The sequence below is a fragment of the Phyllobates terribilis genome, unplaced genomic scaffold (assembly GCF_046119375.1).
Source record: "Phyllobates terribilis strain yellow unplaced genomic scaffold, ASM4611937v1 Scaffold_4__5_contigs__length_816908805, whole genome shotgun sequence".
NCBI lineage: Eukaryota > Metazoa > Chordata > Amphibia > Anura > Dendrobatidae > Phyllobates > Phyllobates terribilis.
Genome location: NW_027362764.1, coordinates 146075065 through 146090769, shown reverse-complemented (window position 1 = coordinate 146090769; position 15705 = coordinate 146075065). Strand labels below are relative to the sequence as shown.

At 43.5% G+C, this 15705-nt stretch overlaps 1 protein-coding gene across 12 annotated transcripts in view; it reads left to right on the top strand.

Annotated features, from left to right (window-relative positions):
* LOC141265129 (ATP-binding cassette sub-family B member 5-like) overlaps positions 1 to 15705 on the top strand; it is a 401328-nt gene that overhangs the window by 125633 nt on the left and 259990 nt on the right. For 8 of the 12 annotated variants that reach the window (XM_073677823.1, XM_073677815.1, XM_073677819.1 and 5 more), the window contains one exon: positions 7654 to 7714. The exons of the other annotated variants lie outside the window; for them this stretch is intronic. In XM_073677823.1, coding sequence (XP_073533924.1) covers positions 7654 to 7714 — 61 coding nt within the window. The remainder of the gene's footprint in view (positions 1 to 7653; positions 7715 to 15705) is intronic. 12 annotated transcript variants of the gene reach the window in all.

Genomic DNA, 15705 nt, shown 5'->3' with positions numbered 1-15705 from the left:
CCGTCTAAGCACAACAGCCATCCCTCGGTCCCTCAGATGTGGACAAGTAAAAGACCATTTCCTCCTAGTCATGGCAAAGCTAAGAGGTTGAATTTCACCATCTGCAAGCTGTTGGCTACAGAAATGCTGCCTTTCCGCCTGGTGGACACAGAGGATTTTCGAGACCTTATGTCCGTCGCAGTGTCCCAGTACCAGATGCCTAGTTGGCACTACTTCTCAAAGAAAGGTGTGCCTGCGCTACACCAGCATGTCGCACACAACATCACCGCTTCCTTGAGAAACTCTGTGTGTGACAGGGTGCATTTCACCACAGACACTTGGACGAGTAGGCATGGACAGGGGCGTTACATGTTGCTGACTTGGCACTGGGTAACTATGGTGACAGCGGGAAAGGGGCTGCTGTCCAAGTCTTGCCGTCCCCACGAGTTGTGCCTCAATCCTCTTTATCTAGAAGTTCCTCCACTGCTTCTGCCTCCTCAACCTCCTCTCGGTCCTCCAGCTGCACCCAATGCCTGTCTGGTAGTGCCACCTGCTTTCTAACTGCGCAGAAGGAATCCTGCACACCTCCTTACTATGCTGGCAGCAGGGCTCAATGCCATCAGGCGGTGCTTACTTTGAAATGTCTGGGAAATGTGAGTCACACAGCTGAGGAGTTGTGGTCAGCTCTGGAGACCCAGTTTCATGAATGGTTGTCTCCACTGGACCTGCAACCAGGGAAGGCCGTGTGCGACAATGCTGCAAAGCTGGGTGCGGCCCTTCGCCGGGGCAATGTCACACACGTGCCTTGTATGGCTCATGTGTTGAACCTGGCAATTTTTAGCACACTATCCCGGACTAGATGGCTTTCTGCAGAGGACACGGTCGGTGTGTGCTCACCTCCACCGTTCGCATCCCGCAGCTCAGTGACTTACATCTCTACAGAAGTCGTTGGGCCTGCCACTTCACCGGCTAAAATGCGATGTGCCGACACGGTGGAATTCAACTCTGCACATGTTGCAGCGACTGTGGCAGCACCGACAAGCCCTGGTGCAATACGTTCTGACATATAGCCTGGGCCAACAAGATCCAGAGGTGGGGCAAATCACGCTACAGGAGTTGTCTCAGATCAGGGGCCTATTCACCCTTCTGCACAGTTTTGAAATGGTGACGAAGATGTTTAGTGCTGACGATGCCATTATCAGCATGACTATTCCTGTGATTTACATGCTTGAGCACACGTTAAACAGAATTTGGAGTCAGGTGGTGGGACAAGAGGAGGTGGAGGAAGTAGAGGAGGAGTCGTATGCAGAAGGGATAACATCTCCAAGGTCCAGACGGTCGGCAGCACCAGGACGGTGGGGGAGAGGGATTAACCAGGGCGCATGGTAGCAGCCAAACTGTTGAGGAAGGTGCAGGAGCAGAGGAAGAAGTGGAGGACGAACTGGCGATGGGCATGGAAGCCTCATCAGATGAGGGAGACCTTGATCACATTTCTGTTGTGCGAGGTTGGGGGGAGAGGGCAGAGGAAGGAAGCATGATTCTTACCTCACTACCAACACAACAGGGACTTGGTCCTCCTGGATGCGCAAGACACATGAGTGCCTTCTTGCTGCACTACCTGCAACATGACCCTCGGATTGTCAGAATTCGAAGTGATCCCGACTACTGGGTTGCCATACTCTTAGATCCCCGGTACATAAGTAAATTTGCTGAAATAATTCCTGCCATAGAAAGGGATTCACACATGCAGGAGTATCAGCAGAGGCTGTTGCAGAAGCTTACATGTGCTTTTCCACAAAACACCAGTGGTGCACGTAGTGAATCTCACAGTTCTAATTTGCCAACCATGGGACTGTCGAGTCTTCATCACTCAAACCGTAACAGTAACACAGTATCTGCAGGTAACAGCAATTTTGTGGAATCGTTTCACCACTTTTTTAGACCATCCTTTGCAAGGCCACAGGAGACAAGAAGTCTGACACATAGTCAACGCCTAGAGAGGATGGTACAGGAGTATCTCCAAGTGAACATCGAAGCCATGACTGTGTCACTGGACCCTTGCTCATTTTGGGCTTCTAATCTGGAAAAATGTCCGGAGCTCGCCACTCACGCCTTGGAGATCTTGTCATGCCCTGCAGCCAGCGTTCTCTCTGAACTGCTGGTGGTGTGCTGACAGATAAGCGCACACGGCTGTCCACTGAGAATGTAGACAGACTCACGTTCATAAAGATGAACAAATCATGGATCCGCAAGGACTTTTCTACCCCTGTGTCATCCTGGGGAGACTAAAAGCTTGCGGATTTGTTAAAATCACCTCACTAACCGTTTTAAGCAACTCTGGGGCAACTGATGCCACTTAAGTGGTGTCTGTGCCACAATTTTTGGAAAAAATGGAGACTCATTTTGGAGTCCCCTTGCTGTGTTTTACGTGATGTTGGCATCGTCAATTCCAGGTGGGTTGGGTCGCTCCCCCCCCCCTTTTAACAGTAAGAAACTACATACACTATGGCTTGGGTAACACAGATGGTTGAGTCTGAAGAGCTGTTTACTCAGAGGTCTGCTCCAAAGCTTCAGTGTCTGCTAGTCAGCGTAGTAGCCCAGCTCTGAAGCAAGCTACACCGCCTGTGTGATAAGAATTTTTAACTGCATCTAGCCTAGGCAGACTGTGGGAACCCTCAACCAAACGAGACGCTCAGCCCCCCTACCTCCCCCATTTCCTTGACAATACAATAATGTAACTCTTACAACTGGATGGGTGAGGATTGGTCACAGCTTTTTTAACTCTTTATACTCTTTCCATTAGAAAGGCATTTTATTTCTAAAATAATTCAGCTTGTTGCAGCATGCCCTGTGTCTCCACACTGGCAAGTTGGCCAACAAGTGTAACTCTCCAACATGTCCTTTCTATTTCCAGGCCACGGAGGATTCTGCATACTCGTATGCAGGACTCTGACCCCCATCCATCACTCGGAACGCTTGTTCCACTCCGTCCTGGAGTCCTGACAGGAATATGTCCAGTCCAATATCCATTAAGTGAACACCGTCGGGCCGTATGAGGCCTGCTTTATCTCCTTCCAGTTGTCGGTGTCGTATCACTACACCGCCTCTGTCTCTACTAAATTTGCCATCCGAATATTTATTACCCGCCTTGTCCGTTCGATGGACGTGATGTCTCGCGCACCTTGCCATACCGCTATCGGCACAATCTCTGACCATACTATAGCTAGTTTTGTGAAAAATTCTCTGAAGCGCTTAGTGTCTAGTTTCATTATTGCCATTAGTTATGCGCTCTTGTGATGACCTAGGTCGTTTCCCCCAGCCTGTATAACTAAGATGACCGGACCTCTTGCCTCTCTCCCTACCTTGATTACCTCCATTAGTACCTGTGGCCATTGCAGGCCTCTAATACCTCTCCAGTTGAAATATGTGTTATGAAACTCTAATTTCCTCCCGTCTGGGTGGACTTTCGCCCTTTTTTCTGCCCAATATATATACGAGTGGCCTATCACCCACACTGTAGCGTCACCTGTAAAAGAAACAAACCACGTTAGGATAACAAGTCTGGTCTTATGTATCTCGCCAAACACGTGGATCGCCATCTCCCTATCCTCTGAACTTCCGTTTCTGACAGTCCTGCTCTTGCTGCTTCCGTGGCCGCGCCTATGCGGAATGAGTGTGTCCCGTAATCTTTGGGGTAGTTCCCTGCCGATGTTAGGCATTTATTAAATATAGCTTGGAACTGGTATCTTGATAATGGCGTTCCATCAATGTGTGATAGGAAGAAATTACTTTGTGATCTGATGGTTATATATGTTTTTACTATTGTTACCTGACTCAGTGTACCATTTGTGGGTTGTAGAAGTAACCCAAATACAAGAAAATAACCAACATACGTTGGAGAGAGGGTAAATTAAAGATTATCTACCAGAAGAGACAATGACCCATTAAAAATTTACTTTTAATCTAAACACACTAAAATAGTGTACTCAATAGTACAGTTTGGACAAACTAACATATAAGAAAAAAGACATAGAGGGATATAAAGGTGAAAAGGACTAGAGATAGTGTCAACTAGGCCGTAATTGATACGCTACAAGGGATAATGAACTAATCCCTTCCCGGCAGTGGAGTGTATCAAGCCCCAAAATTCAAATAATGCCCCCGCTGCGCCACGGCTATCCTTCACCTAGTCCCCAAAGAACCTTAATAATGCAATTCAAAGAGTACACATATAAATTTGACAAACAGTGTCCTAAGTAGCGTGTTCAGAAAATATCCAATAATAACGTCAATGGCATATAGAAAACTAAATGTCCACAGTAGTAGTAATGACCCAATAAGTCAGCAAAAATTGAGGTGTATGAAAATGTAGTCCACCAGCATGCAGAGTCATATAAGACTCAAAAAGTAGTCCAATTAGATCTTGAAATAAATATAAAGTCCAGAAATTTTTTTTCCAAAAAGCCACATCAAATGACCAATGTAAAGCAAAATAGTAGTCCAGTGATCAAAAAATTTAGAAAATAAGTCGTAAATAGCAGTGTCCCAGATAAAAAAAAAGTCTCCAATTAGAACCACATAGAGTATTTCATGGTAATTGTAGTTCACCAAAAACAGTTACTGGAAATATACACGATATTAGAGGTGCTGATGGATACAAAAATGACAATGTCCCAAATGAAAAAAATCCAATGAAAAAAACGCTGCTAGTCATAAAAACATGTATACATGTAATAACAATAAAAAAATCAATGGACTTATCTTGTTGCATCCAAGAAATGTTCAGGCTGGTGTAAAGGCAAGTTCCACTTGTTGATCCAAAGATATTCAGTTTGTAGAGATCAAATTCAGCCATGCGATGGAAAGAGTTAACATATATCGATCCAGACAAAAAGACACCAGGTACCCCTGAAGATAGTACTCCATCAGGTGAGTATAAAGTAAGCTAAATGGTAATTCTTCCTGAATAAAAAAGACATCAGTGCAGCAGGTTTTCCTTCAATATGAAAATACACCAGTGGATCAAATGTCCAAATGTCCAAAAAAATAGTCCCATAATCCCTACGCGTTTCACCCCCCCCCTCCTTGAATGTGGGGCTCATCAGGGGAAAAAAAAGAAGAAAGTTTAAATGAGGGATAGGGTGCATCGATAATAGATGCTACCACACTGGAATACAGCCACACATAGTCTAGCAAAAGACTCGCCTATATACCACCCTCCACGTGCTGCACGCTAGCCAAATGAATCCACCTGTCCACATTTAGCAACATTAGCAAAGCCTGGAGCGCAATCTGCGTTCCACAGTCCCTCATAGCATAAGATCACTTCCTATGCCTACGCTAAACATAATTTCCGGTTTGCATAAGTCCCGATTCAGACTAACGTAAGTTACACAAACTACGTAAGTTATGCAATCTCGGTAAGTAACTATACCGCAGTGGCAAGCCGCTAATGTAATGTGCTAAGTGGAACAGGGGGACACTAGGAAAGGTAATAATGCGCCCAGGTCCGTGGCAACAGTAGAACAAGGACCCATAGGTATAATAGAGAAAACAGCCAAAGGACTGCATCAATAGATCAATCCTATAATAATCTCATCTATAAACCCAGGCTAAGGCAGAATGTGCAAAGTGATTGGTTAAGTAATAACAAAAACAGGGGGGAAAATCCATAACAGAAAGATATGCAATTACAAAAGGGGGTTATTTAGTAGGCAACAAGGTGAATAACCCCTATAATATGCACAAACAACATACAGTCCATTTTTAAATAAAGATAGTTGTACCAACCATTAAAAAAGTTGAAGAAACAAAGGACTAAGTCAACAAATACCCAAATGGGGAATATAAAGGCTAATATTGATTTATCACTATGGGCTTGTTTGAAGAATAAAGAGGAGTGGCTAGATGAAGCTAGAGAAACTTAAACTTTCATTTATGCCTCCAGGGGATAGGGATTCCAGCCAAAAGATCCACCTAGACTCCCGCTGTAGAATTCTCTTATCCCAGTCACCCTGGTGGGTAGGGGGGCTGACAACTTCTATTGAACAAAAAGAAATGGAATCAGGGTCACCTCCATGATGTATATTTACGTGCTTTGCTAAGGGCGTATCTCTCTTATAGCGAATGTCACCCAAATGTTCGCCAATACGGACCTTAAATTGTCTTTTGGTTTTACCCACATAGTCTTTAGGGCATGTACATTTACAAATATAGATTATAGATCACGCCCATAGTTTTACAATTAGCAAAGCACTTATTTTGATAGATCTGCCCAGTTACCGAGCTAGTAAAAGTATCTGAGACTGATATGAAGTTACAAAAGATACACTGCCCACAGACCTTCTATCAAGCAATGTGTAACAGACACTGCTACAGGCCCAAAAGTATTTACTGGGCTAGATGCAGTCAAAAATTGTTATTAAATACAAAGGTGGTGTAGCTTGGTACAGATGGGCTACTACAATGCGTAACAGACACTGCTACAGGCCCAAAAGTATTTACTGGGCTAGATGCAGTCAAAAATTGTTATTAAATACAAAGGTGGTGTAGTTGGTACAGATGGGCTACTCCACTGACTACCAGACAGTGCTACTATGCCCAAAAGGTTTTACTTGGCTAGATGCAGTAAAAAATTGTTATTAGATACAAAGGTGGTGTAGCTTGGTACAGATGGGCTACTACAATGTGTATCAGACACTGCTACAGGCCCAAAAGTATTTATTGGGCTAGGTGCAGTAAAAAATTGGTATTAGATACACAGGTGGTGTAGCTTGCAACACAGATAGGCTACTCCACTGACTAACACACACTGCTAGAGGCCCAAAAGGATTGGCTTAGCTAGATTTAGCCAAATGCTGTGAAAAATACTTGCACAGCACTGGCACAGACCTGCCTGGCAAAAAGTGCTAGGAACTGCTGTAACCTAGCCCTCAAAAGGGCTGCAATTCACACTAGTCCCTACTCCCTAAACCTATCTGTCTATTTAAGAGAAAATTTGCTTGCAATTCACACAGTTACAAAGTATAGCGCCTACAGCAACAGCGGTGACGTCTAACACTCAGCTGCAGCATTGAGAAAATGGTGGCGACGGGGAAAATGGCTGGGTCTTAAAGGGCAAGGACATGTGACATACACAGCCAAGGACACATGCCCTTGCTTGTGTGAAAAAAAAGCACTTCGCTGCGTGTGTGCGCTGCTGATAGGCTGACAGATTGCACCTCCCCACTGTAAATGCGGGAAAGAAAAAAAAATGGAGATCGGCATTATTTTTGCAGAGATCCATCCCCTTCCCCTCCCCCCGCCCACTCTACACTGAAACTGTCTATTAACATTGATTAACAGTATTACTGTGAAAAAATCCAGTTATGATTTTGGTGCACGAACAGTTATCGAACATAACCTCGAACAGCCTGATTTTTTTCAAATTGTTCGTGTTCGTCGAACGGCTCGAACACCGCCCAAAACAGCTCGAATTTGAGACTGGCGAACAGTTCGAGTAGAACAACGCCCATCTCTAGTTATTACCTCATAAAATGACACTGGTCAGGATTGTAAGAATTGGCCTGGTTATTAATGTGCAAGCAACCTTCGTGGCTAAAGGGGTTAAGCACTATTAAAGATATCTTTTTTTTACTGGCTAATCACTTTAAATTGTACTTTTCTTGTTTTAAGGCAGGAAAATGAAAAAGATGGGAACAAAGTGAAAGCAAAGGCTGTTGGTCCCATCAAAATTGTAAGTAAACCATTATATTATGGAATACATGAGAATATATAAATATTGTAAACTGATTATTAATAAACCATAATAAGACACACAAAACTTTACAATTGTACATTGATTGTGTATAACAGTTTATTATACTAATATAATATGAATTATTTTATGGCTAAATAGTTTTATTTATAAATGCATAGAACACCTCTAAAATGGGTGTAAGAAAATTGATTTATGTTTGGCAAGTGAAAAAATTCTTATATGTAATAATATTCTTGAATTAAGAAAAATGTTCTTATCTTGAAATATGACTCCAGACTAGGATCTTAATAATTTCACTCTTAAAGGACACTGACTGAATCATTTCAGTCGCAGCAGTATCAGAGAAGGGGGCTGGCTTATCTTTTGATGTAATCCAGTTAGCCAGTCTCATTGATGCGTGTTACTGATATGCTACTGTTGAAAATAATTACAGAAGAAATAAAAACTAGGTAGGCATAGAATATGTACACTTATTTGTTTTTGTTTATAATAGTGTAACAATGTTAATGTGTACATAGGCCTTGAGCCTGATATAGTGGCGACCGTCAGTGAGATATACAATATTAACGAAAATAAGCTAAAATAAGTGGAGGTTAAGAGACTGGACTAGACCCCCTTAAAGAGGTACTCTAGGGAGATAAAAAAATATTGTAATAACCATACATTCATAAACTATTAGGGTAACACAAATAGTGATGTTTTACACCCTCACTCTACCTGTAATTCTGTATGACCCTGCAGCTGCTCCTCATTGCTCCCCCTCCCTTGTGAGAAAATAAAAAAACAGCACATGTAAAATAAACTTCAAAAAAGTCACAATTGGAATAATGAATTTGGTGCACAAAAAAAAACACAAAACGCACAAAACTAGACAAAAACCATGGGTAAAGGCAATATGAATTGGGGCCATAAAGTATAAAAAACTTGTGCATATCTGCTTTTAATTGTATCACATGCCTATGCTTCTGACTATTGCTGGTACAAGGAATATAGATCACTATGATCAACAAGATCTAAAAGTTTATTTCTGAATACACTCATAAAGAATAAATATTACTGGCAAGTGATTCGCCCCAAAGTAATCCTCAAAATTTGTTCACTTCTTCTGGAACTTTGAAGACTGTATCGGAGTCAGATTCTACACCCATTGTATGATCCAATGGTATTCTGGTGAGTCAGTCTAACCCTGGGTATATATATTCAGTAGCAGATCAATTGAAATACAAATTCGCCAGCTACACATAATTTTCTCAATTTTTTTTATCTGCGGTGAATAAGTTTGCTGCGAATATCGACCCTGCAAACCTCTAGTTGAACGGAAAATATGTCTGCAGCACTCTGAACTGTCCAAGGACTGTATTGAACCCCTCAATTCTTTAAAGGGATTCTGTTAGTAGGAACAACAATCCGAAGCCGGGTTTGCAGGTCATACAAGGTTGACTAAAATGATACGTTGATATCTGCGAACCAATATTTTATTCCAGAGAAAACCACATAGCAGTGACTTAAATGGCTATTTTTTGGGGGGATCCTCATAAATCAAATTGCAAATTGTTTGAATTAGTGGAGACTTGATATTTTCAGTAAATGTGACTCAGAGTTGATCCACATCGAAATTGGATCAATCTACTCATTTAGTATTCAAAAATCCAAAACAAAATATGTGCCAGGACTGAGATCATGACAATAATTAATTTAAAAAGGCAAACTTTATTAAGTACAAAACATTAAAAAGGACATGTACAAAATCCCAACATACAAACAAAATGACAAATTGGTGGATGAGCCACTCTGGGAGCCCCAAGAATAAAAGGAATCAATCATTGATTAGATATAAACACATCAACAAAAAGAGATATGGTCAGTATATATAGTTATAGTTAAATTTGTGTAATACTCAGAGTTCAGGACAATAGTAGGTGGTTACACACTATCATAACAGCTATCATATAGCAGAAACAGTGGAGAAACCACATATTCTAGAGAGCTACACAAAAAATATATTTTATTTAGAATCATTTAAAATTACATAAATAGTCTGTGTCACAGGTGTATCAGAGGTGACAGCCAGTCGCCCTGCAGTTGGTTGCAGGAGATCTCTACATTTGGCATTACAGACATCTTCTTAGATGAGAGGCTGTCTCTATGACCTAGCGGCTACCTCCCTATGGCTAATTAGCTCTCTGGCCTGGGTGTATAAATACCTGGTGTGTCTGAGAGGGAGGTGCCGGCTATTTTCATTACTACTTGTGAGGCTTTAGCAAGAGCAGTACTCCATCCTCTCTGGAGCTTGTGGCCGTGTGCACATTTGGAGTCGTCTAAAGCTAAGCAATTCCCCCCTGTTTGTCTACCCTTGTTGTCTAGAGAGTTTTGTGGAGATCGACTAGTGCTTATCTCCTCTAATCCCTAGCCTTAGCCATACGCCAGGGAAAGTCAGGGCGAGGAACGCGTGCATCGATTGGTGCAGAGCCAATATAGGGAGAGTAGTTGAGACAGGGTGACACTAGACCAGACTAAGAGATCTCCACTCCCCAATTTCCCTAGAGTCTAGGCTCCCTTTCCCTCTACCTTCTGTGTTGCACTAAGTATTTCCCACACCTGGCATGACATTATAGCCGGCCGAGCAAGTTTTGAAAAGGAAAAAAAAGGAAAAACACTGACATTTTGTTTGTTTTTTTCTCTGTGTGTTTTTGGATGTGCACCTTTTTTTTCCTTTCTCCCTTGGTATGGGTTCAGTTGCAGAGCTCGCAGAGCATTTCCGCCGTCTGTCTCTGGAGGTGAATGACCTCCACTGTGAGGTTCAGCAGCAGCATCAGCGGTTACAGGTCGCCAATGCCAGGGTCTCTGCAGGTAGGCCTGTCCCGCCTGAACCCAAGGTTGCCCTCCTGGACAGGTTTTCAGGAGATAGGGACAAGTTTTTTGTATTTAAGGAGGCATGTAAATTGTATTTCAAACTTCGTACTTACTTCTCTGGTAATGAGGAGCAACGGGTTGGTATTGTAATCTCTCTATTGCAGAGAGATCCTCAGTCATTTGCGTTTTCGTTACCACAGGACTTGGTTTGTCTCCAGTCTGTGGAGGGTTTTTTCAGAGCTCTGGCCCTCATCTATGCTGAGTCTAGGCTACGTTGCCTTCAGCAGGGAAATCGGTCAGTGTAAACGTACAGTTTGGAATTCCATAGATGGGCGACGGATTCCAAATGGAATGACTCAGCCCTTAGAAGTCAATTTTGTGAGGGGCTTACTGAAAGTTTGAAAGATGCCTTGGCAGTAAATGAACCCCTCAGTCCTTGGAGGCTGCCATGTCTTTGGCCATACCTCTTGATAGACACCTTCGGGATAGACAGGTGTGACCACCTTCACCGGGGCCTTCTTCTCGGGGTTGTGTACTTCTGCCAGAGGAGTGATCTGGGGGGTGAACCAGTACTGGGGGAGGGGGAGGAACCCATGCAGTTAGTGGGTGTCTCTGCATCATACATCTCCCTGGAGATTTGCAAGAAAAAAGGCATTTTTTTTTGTGGGAAAAAGGACATTTTGTCGGGACCTGTCCTTCAATTCCTAAACAAAAGGAGACTCGATTAACTCTTGGTAGTCTGGAGTTGGATAAACAAGGGTTGCATTTGTGGCCAAACTGAAGTTCCCACTTTGTCCTGACCGCAGAGTTGGTGCTAGAGAGCAAAACCGACATAATTTCTGTGTTTTTTGACAGAGGAGCCGAAATCAGCATGGTGGATGCTGAGTTTGTGAAAACTCATGGTCTTGCTTGCTGTATTTTAGATAAACCTATTTCCATTTTTGCCATTGACTCAATGCTACTTGCACAGAAAGCATTTACTCAGATTGTACATAATGTAAAACTGAGTGTGGGGTCAGTTCATTGTGAAATAATCCAGTGCTATGTCCTGGACAATCTTCCCACATCGATTGTCTTGGGTATCCCTTGGCTTGTTAAACATAACCCATTGGTGAATTGGCAAGCCGGGGAGATTATTTAATGGGTAGATAACTGCCATGAGAACTGTTTAGATATTTCCCTTGCTACTGTCTTTATGGAAATATTACCTGCTATTGTGTCTGGTTTTGAGGATGTTTTTTCTGAGAGGGGGTGTCAGGATTTGCCTACTCATCGTGCACATGACTGTCCTATTAACCTGACCCCTGGAGCTAAACTACCGAAGTCCAGACTGTATACTCTTTCTGGCCGTGAGAGACAAGCCATGAAGGATTTCATTGCGAAAAGTCTGGAGAAGGGACATATCAAACCCTCATCTTCGCTCGTTGCGGCAGGGTTCTTCTTTGTGAAGAAAAAAGATGGCGGTCTACGTCCCTGATTAGATTTCCAGGAATTAAATCAAATTACCATCCGTGATCCATACCCTCTTCCTCTGATTCCTAATTTGTTCAGCCAGGTTGAGGGAGCTAAGGTATGGAGATGAGCGGTGTTCGACTCGAACTGTTCGCCAATCTCAAATTCGAGCTGTTTTGGGCGGTGTTCGAGCCGTTCGACGAACACGAACGATATGAAAAAAATCCAGCTGTTCGAGGTTATGTTCGATAACTGTTCGTGCACCAAAATCGTAACTGGATTTTTTCACAGTAATACTGTTAATCAATGTTAATAGACAGTTTCAGTGTAGAGTGGGCAGGGGGAGGGGCAGGGGATGGATCTCTGAAGAAATAATGCCGATCTCCATTTTTTTTTTCCTTTCCCGCATTTACAGTGTGGAGGTGCAGTCTGTCAGCCTATCAGCAGCGCACACATGCAGCGAAGTGCTTTTTTTTCACACAAGCAAGGGCATGTGTCATTGGCTGTGTATGTCACATGTCCTTGCCCTATAAGACCCAGACATTTTCCCCGTCGCCACCATTTTCTCACTGCTGCAGCTGAGTGTTAGATGTCACCGCTGCTGCTGTGGGCGCTATACTTGTAACTGTGTGAATTGCAAGCGAATTTGCTCTTAAATAGACAGATAGGTTTAGGGAGTAGGGTCTAGTTCGAATTGCAGTCCTTTTGAGGGCTAGGTTACAGCAGTTTCTAGCACTTTTTGCCAGGCTGGTCTGTGCCAGTGCTGTGCAAGTGTTTTTCACACTATTTGGCTAAATCTAGCTAAGCCAATCCTTTTGGGCCGCTAGCAGTGTGTATTAGTCAGTGGAGTAGCCTATCTGTGTTGCAAGCTACACCACCTGTGTATCTAATACCAATTTTTTACTGCATCCAGCCCAGTAAATACTTTTGGGCCTGTAGCAGTGTCTGTTACTCATTGTAGTAGCCCATCTCTACCAAGCTACATCACCTTTGTATTTAATAACAATTTTTTACTGCAAGTAAAACCTTTTGGGCATAGTAGCAGTGTCTGATAGTCAGTGGAGTAGCCCATCTGTACCAAGCTACATCACCTTTGTATTTAATAACAATTTTTTACTGCAAGTAAAACCTTTTGGGCATAGTAGCAGTGTCTGATAGGCAGTGGAGTAGCCCATCTGTACCAAGCTACATCACCTTTGTATTTAATAACAATTTTTTACTGCATCTAGCCCAGTAAATACTTTTGGGCCTGTAGCAGTGTCTGTTACGCATTGTAGTAGCCCATCTGTACCAAGCTACACCACCTTTGTATTTAAAAACAATTTTTTACTGCATCTAGCCAAGTAAAACCTTTTTGGCATAGTAGCAGTGTCTGGTAGTCAGTGGAGTAGCCCATCTGTACCAAGCTACACCACCTTTGTATTTAATAACAATTTTTACTGCACCTAGCAAAGTAAAACCTTTTGGGCCTGTAGCAGTGTCTGTTACTCATTGTAGTAGCCCATCTGTACCAAGCTACACCACCTTTGTATTTAATAATTTTCTACTGCATCTAGCCAAGTAAAACCTTTTGGGCCTGTAGCAGTGTCTGTTACTCATTGGAGTAGCCCATCTGTACGGATATGCAGCGATACTAAATAAGCAATGGTGCCCAAGCTTATGGCCTACGTAATGGGCAGAACAAGTGCTGACAAAAAAACAGACACTCCTGGAACTCTTCCCAATAGTGGTAGCAATAGAAATAAGGGGCGCGCGCCTGGCTAACAAAAATATACGCTTCATAGCAAAAAACACCAGCCTAGCGCACTGCATTAATAAGATGGCATCATCGTCACTCCCAGTGCTAGGCCTACTACGCCGGCTAGCATTCCTGTGCCTAAAACACAATGTATGGGTCCGCGCTAGCCACGATGCTGAGGGGTCTAACGCTGCTGCTAACTCTTTATCACAATTCAATTGGCAGATTTTCACAGAGCTCCTCCCCAACGCCCACCCATCGAGCAACAGTTGTCCACCCTCCCTATGGGATCTAGTGGAGAATAGTTGATGCCATTAATCAGAGCGTCAGTTGCCCCGTCGACATGGCAAGCATACGGTAACTCAAGGGAAGAGTGGACATGAATAGTAGCAGGCAGACAGGTTGACCAATGTGAACAAGCCAGATTACAAGTCACCATAGAATTTCTCCACCAGCTAATGATGAGGGGCATATCAGGGGCGTCAGCGCAGTGGTGTCTGACCGGAGTAGCATTTCACTTCCATCTACTGAATTGGGGAGATGTGACAAAGAGATTCATCATCAGACAATCCATAAAAGGGTGGAAAAGAGGTCACCCAAGTCAGGAGTGTAGACGTCCCGTCCCGTGTCACTAAAACTGATTTCTCACATCATATCTCTAACACCATTAACATGACATTCACAATTTGAAGCAACACTACTGTCTACTGCATTTGCGATCGCCTTCTTCGGGGCACTATGCATAAGCGAATTAGTCCCTCAATCCAAAATTACCACCAGTGGAGGCTTATTACACCAGGACGTAGTCATAGCCAATAATGCAATACGTCTACGCATACGCAAATCGAAAATGGTTCCAGCGGGCAGGGGCACTTGGGTACTTCTACAACCCACAAACGGTACACTGGGTCGGGTAACAATAGCAAAAACATATATAACCTTCAGATCACAAAGTAATTTCTTCCTATCACATATTGATGGAACGCCATTATCAAGATACCAGTTACAAGCTATATTTAATAAATGCCTAACATCGGCAGGGAACCACCCCAAAGATTACGGGACACACTCATTCCGCATAGGCGTGGCCACGGAATCAGCAAGAGCAGGACTGTCAGAAACGGAAGTTCAGAGGATAGGGAGATGGCGATCCACGTGTTTGGCGAGATAAATAAGACCGGACTTGTTATCCTAACATGGTTTGTTTCTTTTACAGGTGACGCTAAGCCAACAGTGTGGGTGATAGGCCACTCGTATATATATTGGGCAGAAAAAAGGGCGAAAGTCCGCCCAGGCGGGAGGAAATTAGAGTTTCATAACACATATTTCAACTGGAGAGGTATTAGAGGCCTGCAATGGCCACAGGTACTAATGGAGGTAATCAAGGTAGGGAGAGAGGCAAGAGATCCGGTCATCTTAGTAATACAGGCCGGGGGAAACGACCTAGGTCATCACAAGAGCGCATAACTAATGGCAATAATGAAACTAGACACTGAGCGCTTCAGAGAATTTTTCACAAAACTAACTATAGTATGGTCAGAGATTGTGCCGATAGCGGTATGGCAAGGTGCGCGAGACATCACGGCCATCGAACTGACAAGGCGGGTAATAAATATTCGGATGGCAAAATTTAGAAGAGACAGAGGCGGTGTAGTGATACGACACCGACAACTGGAAGGAGATAAAGCAGGCCTCATACGGCCCGACGGTGTTCACGTAATGGATATTGGACTGGACATATTCCTGTCAGGACTCCAGGACGGAGTGGAACAAGCGTTCCGAGTGATGGATGGGGGTCAGAGTCCTGCATACGAGTACGCAGGATCCTCCGTGGCCTGGAAATAGAAAGGACATGTTGGAGAGTTACACTTGTTGGCCCACTTGCCGGTGTGGAGACACGGGCATGCTGCAACAAGCTGAATTA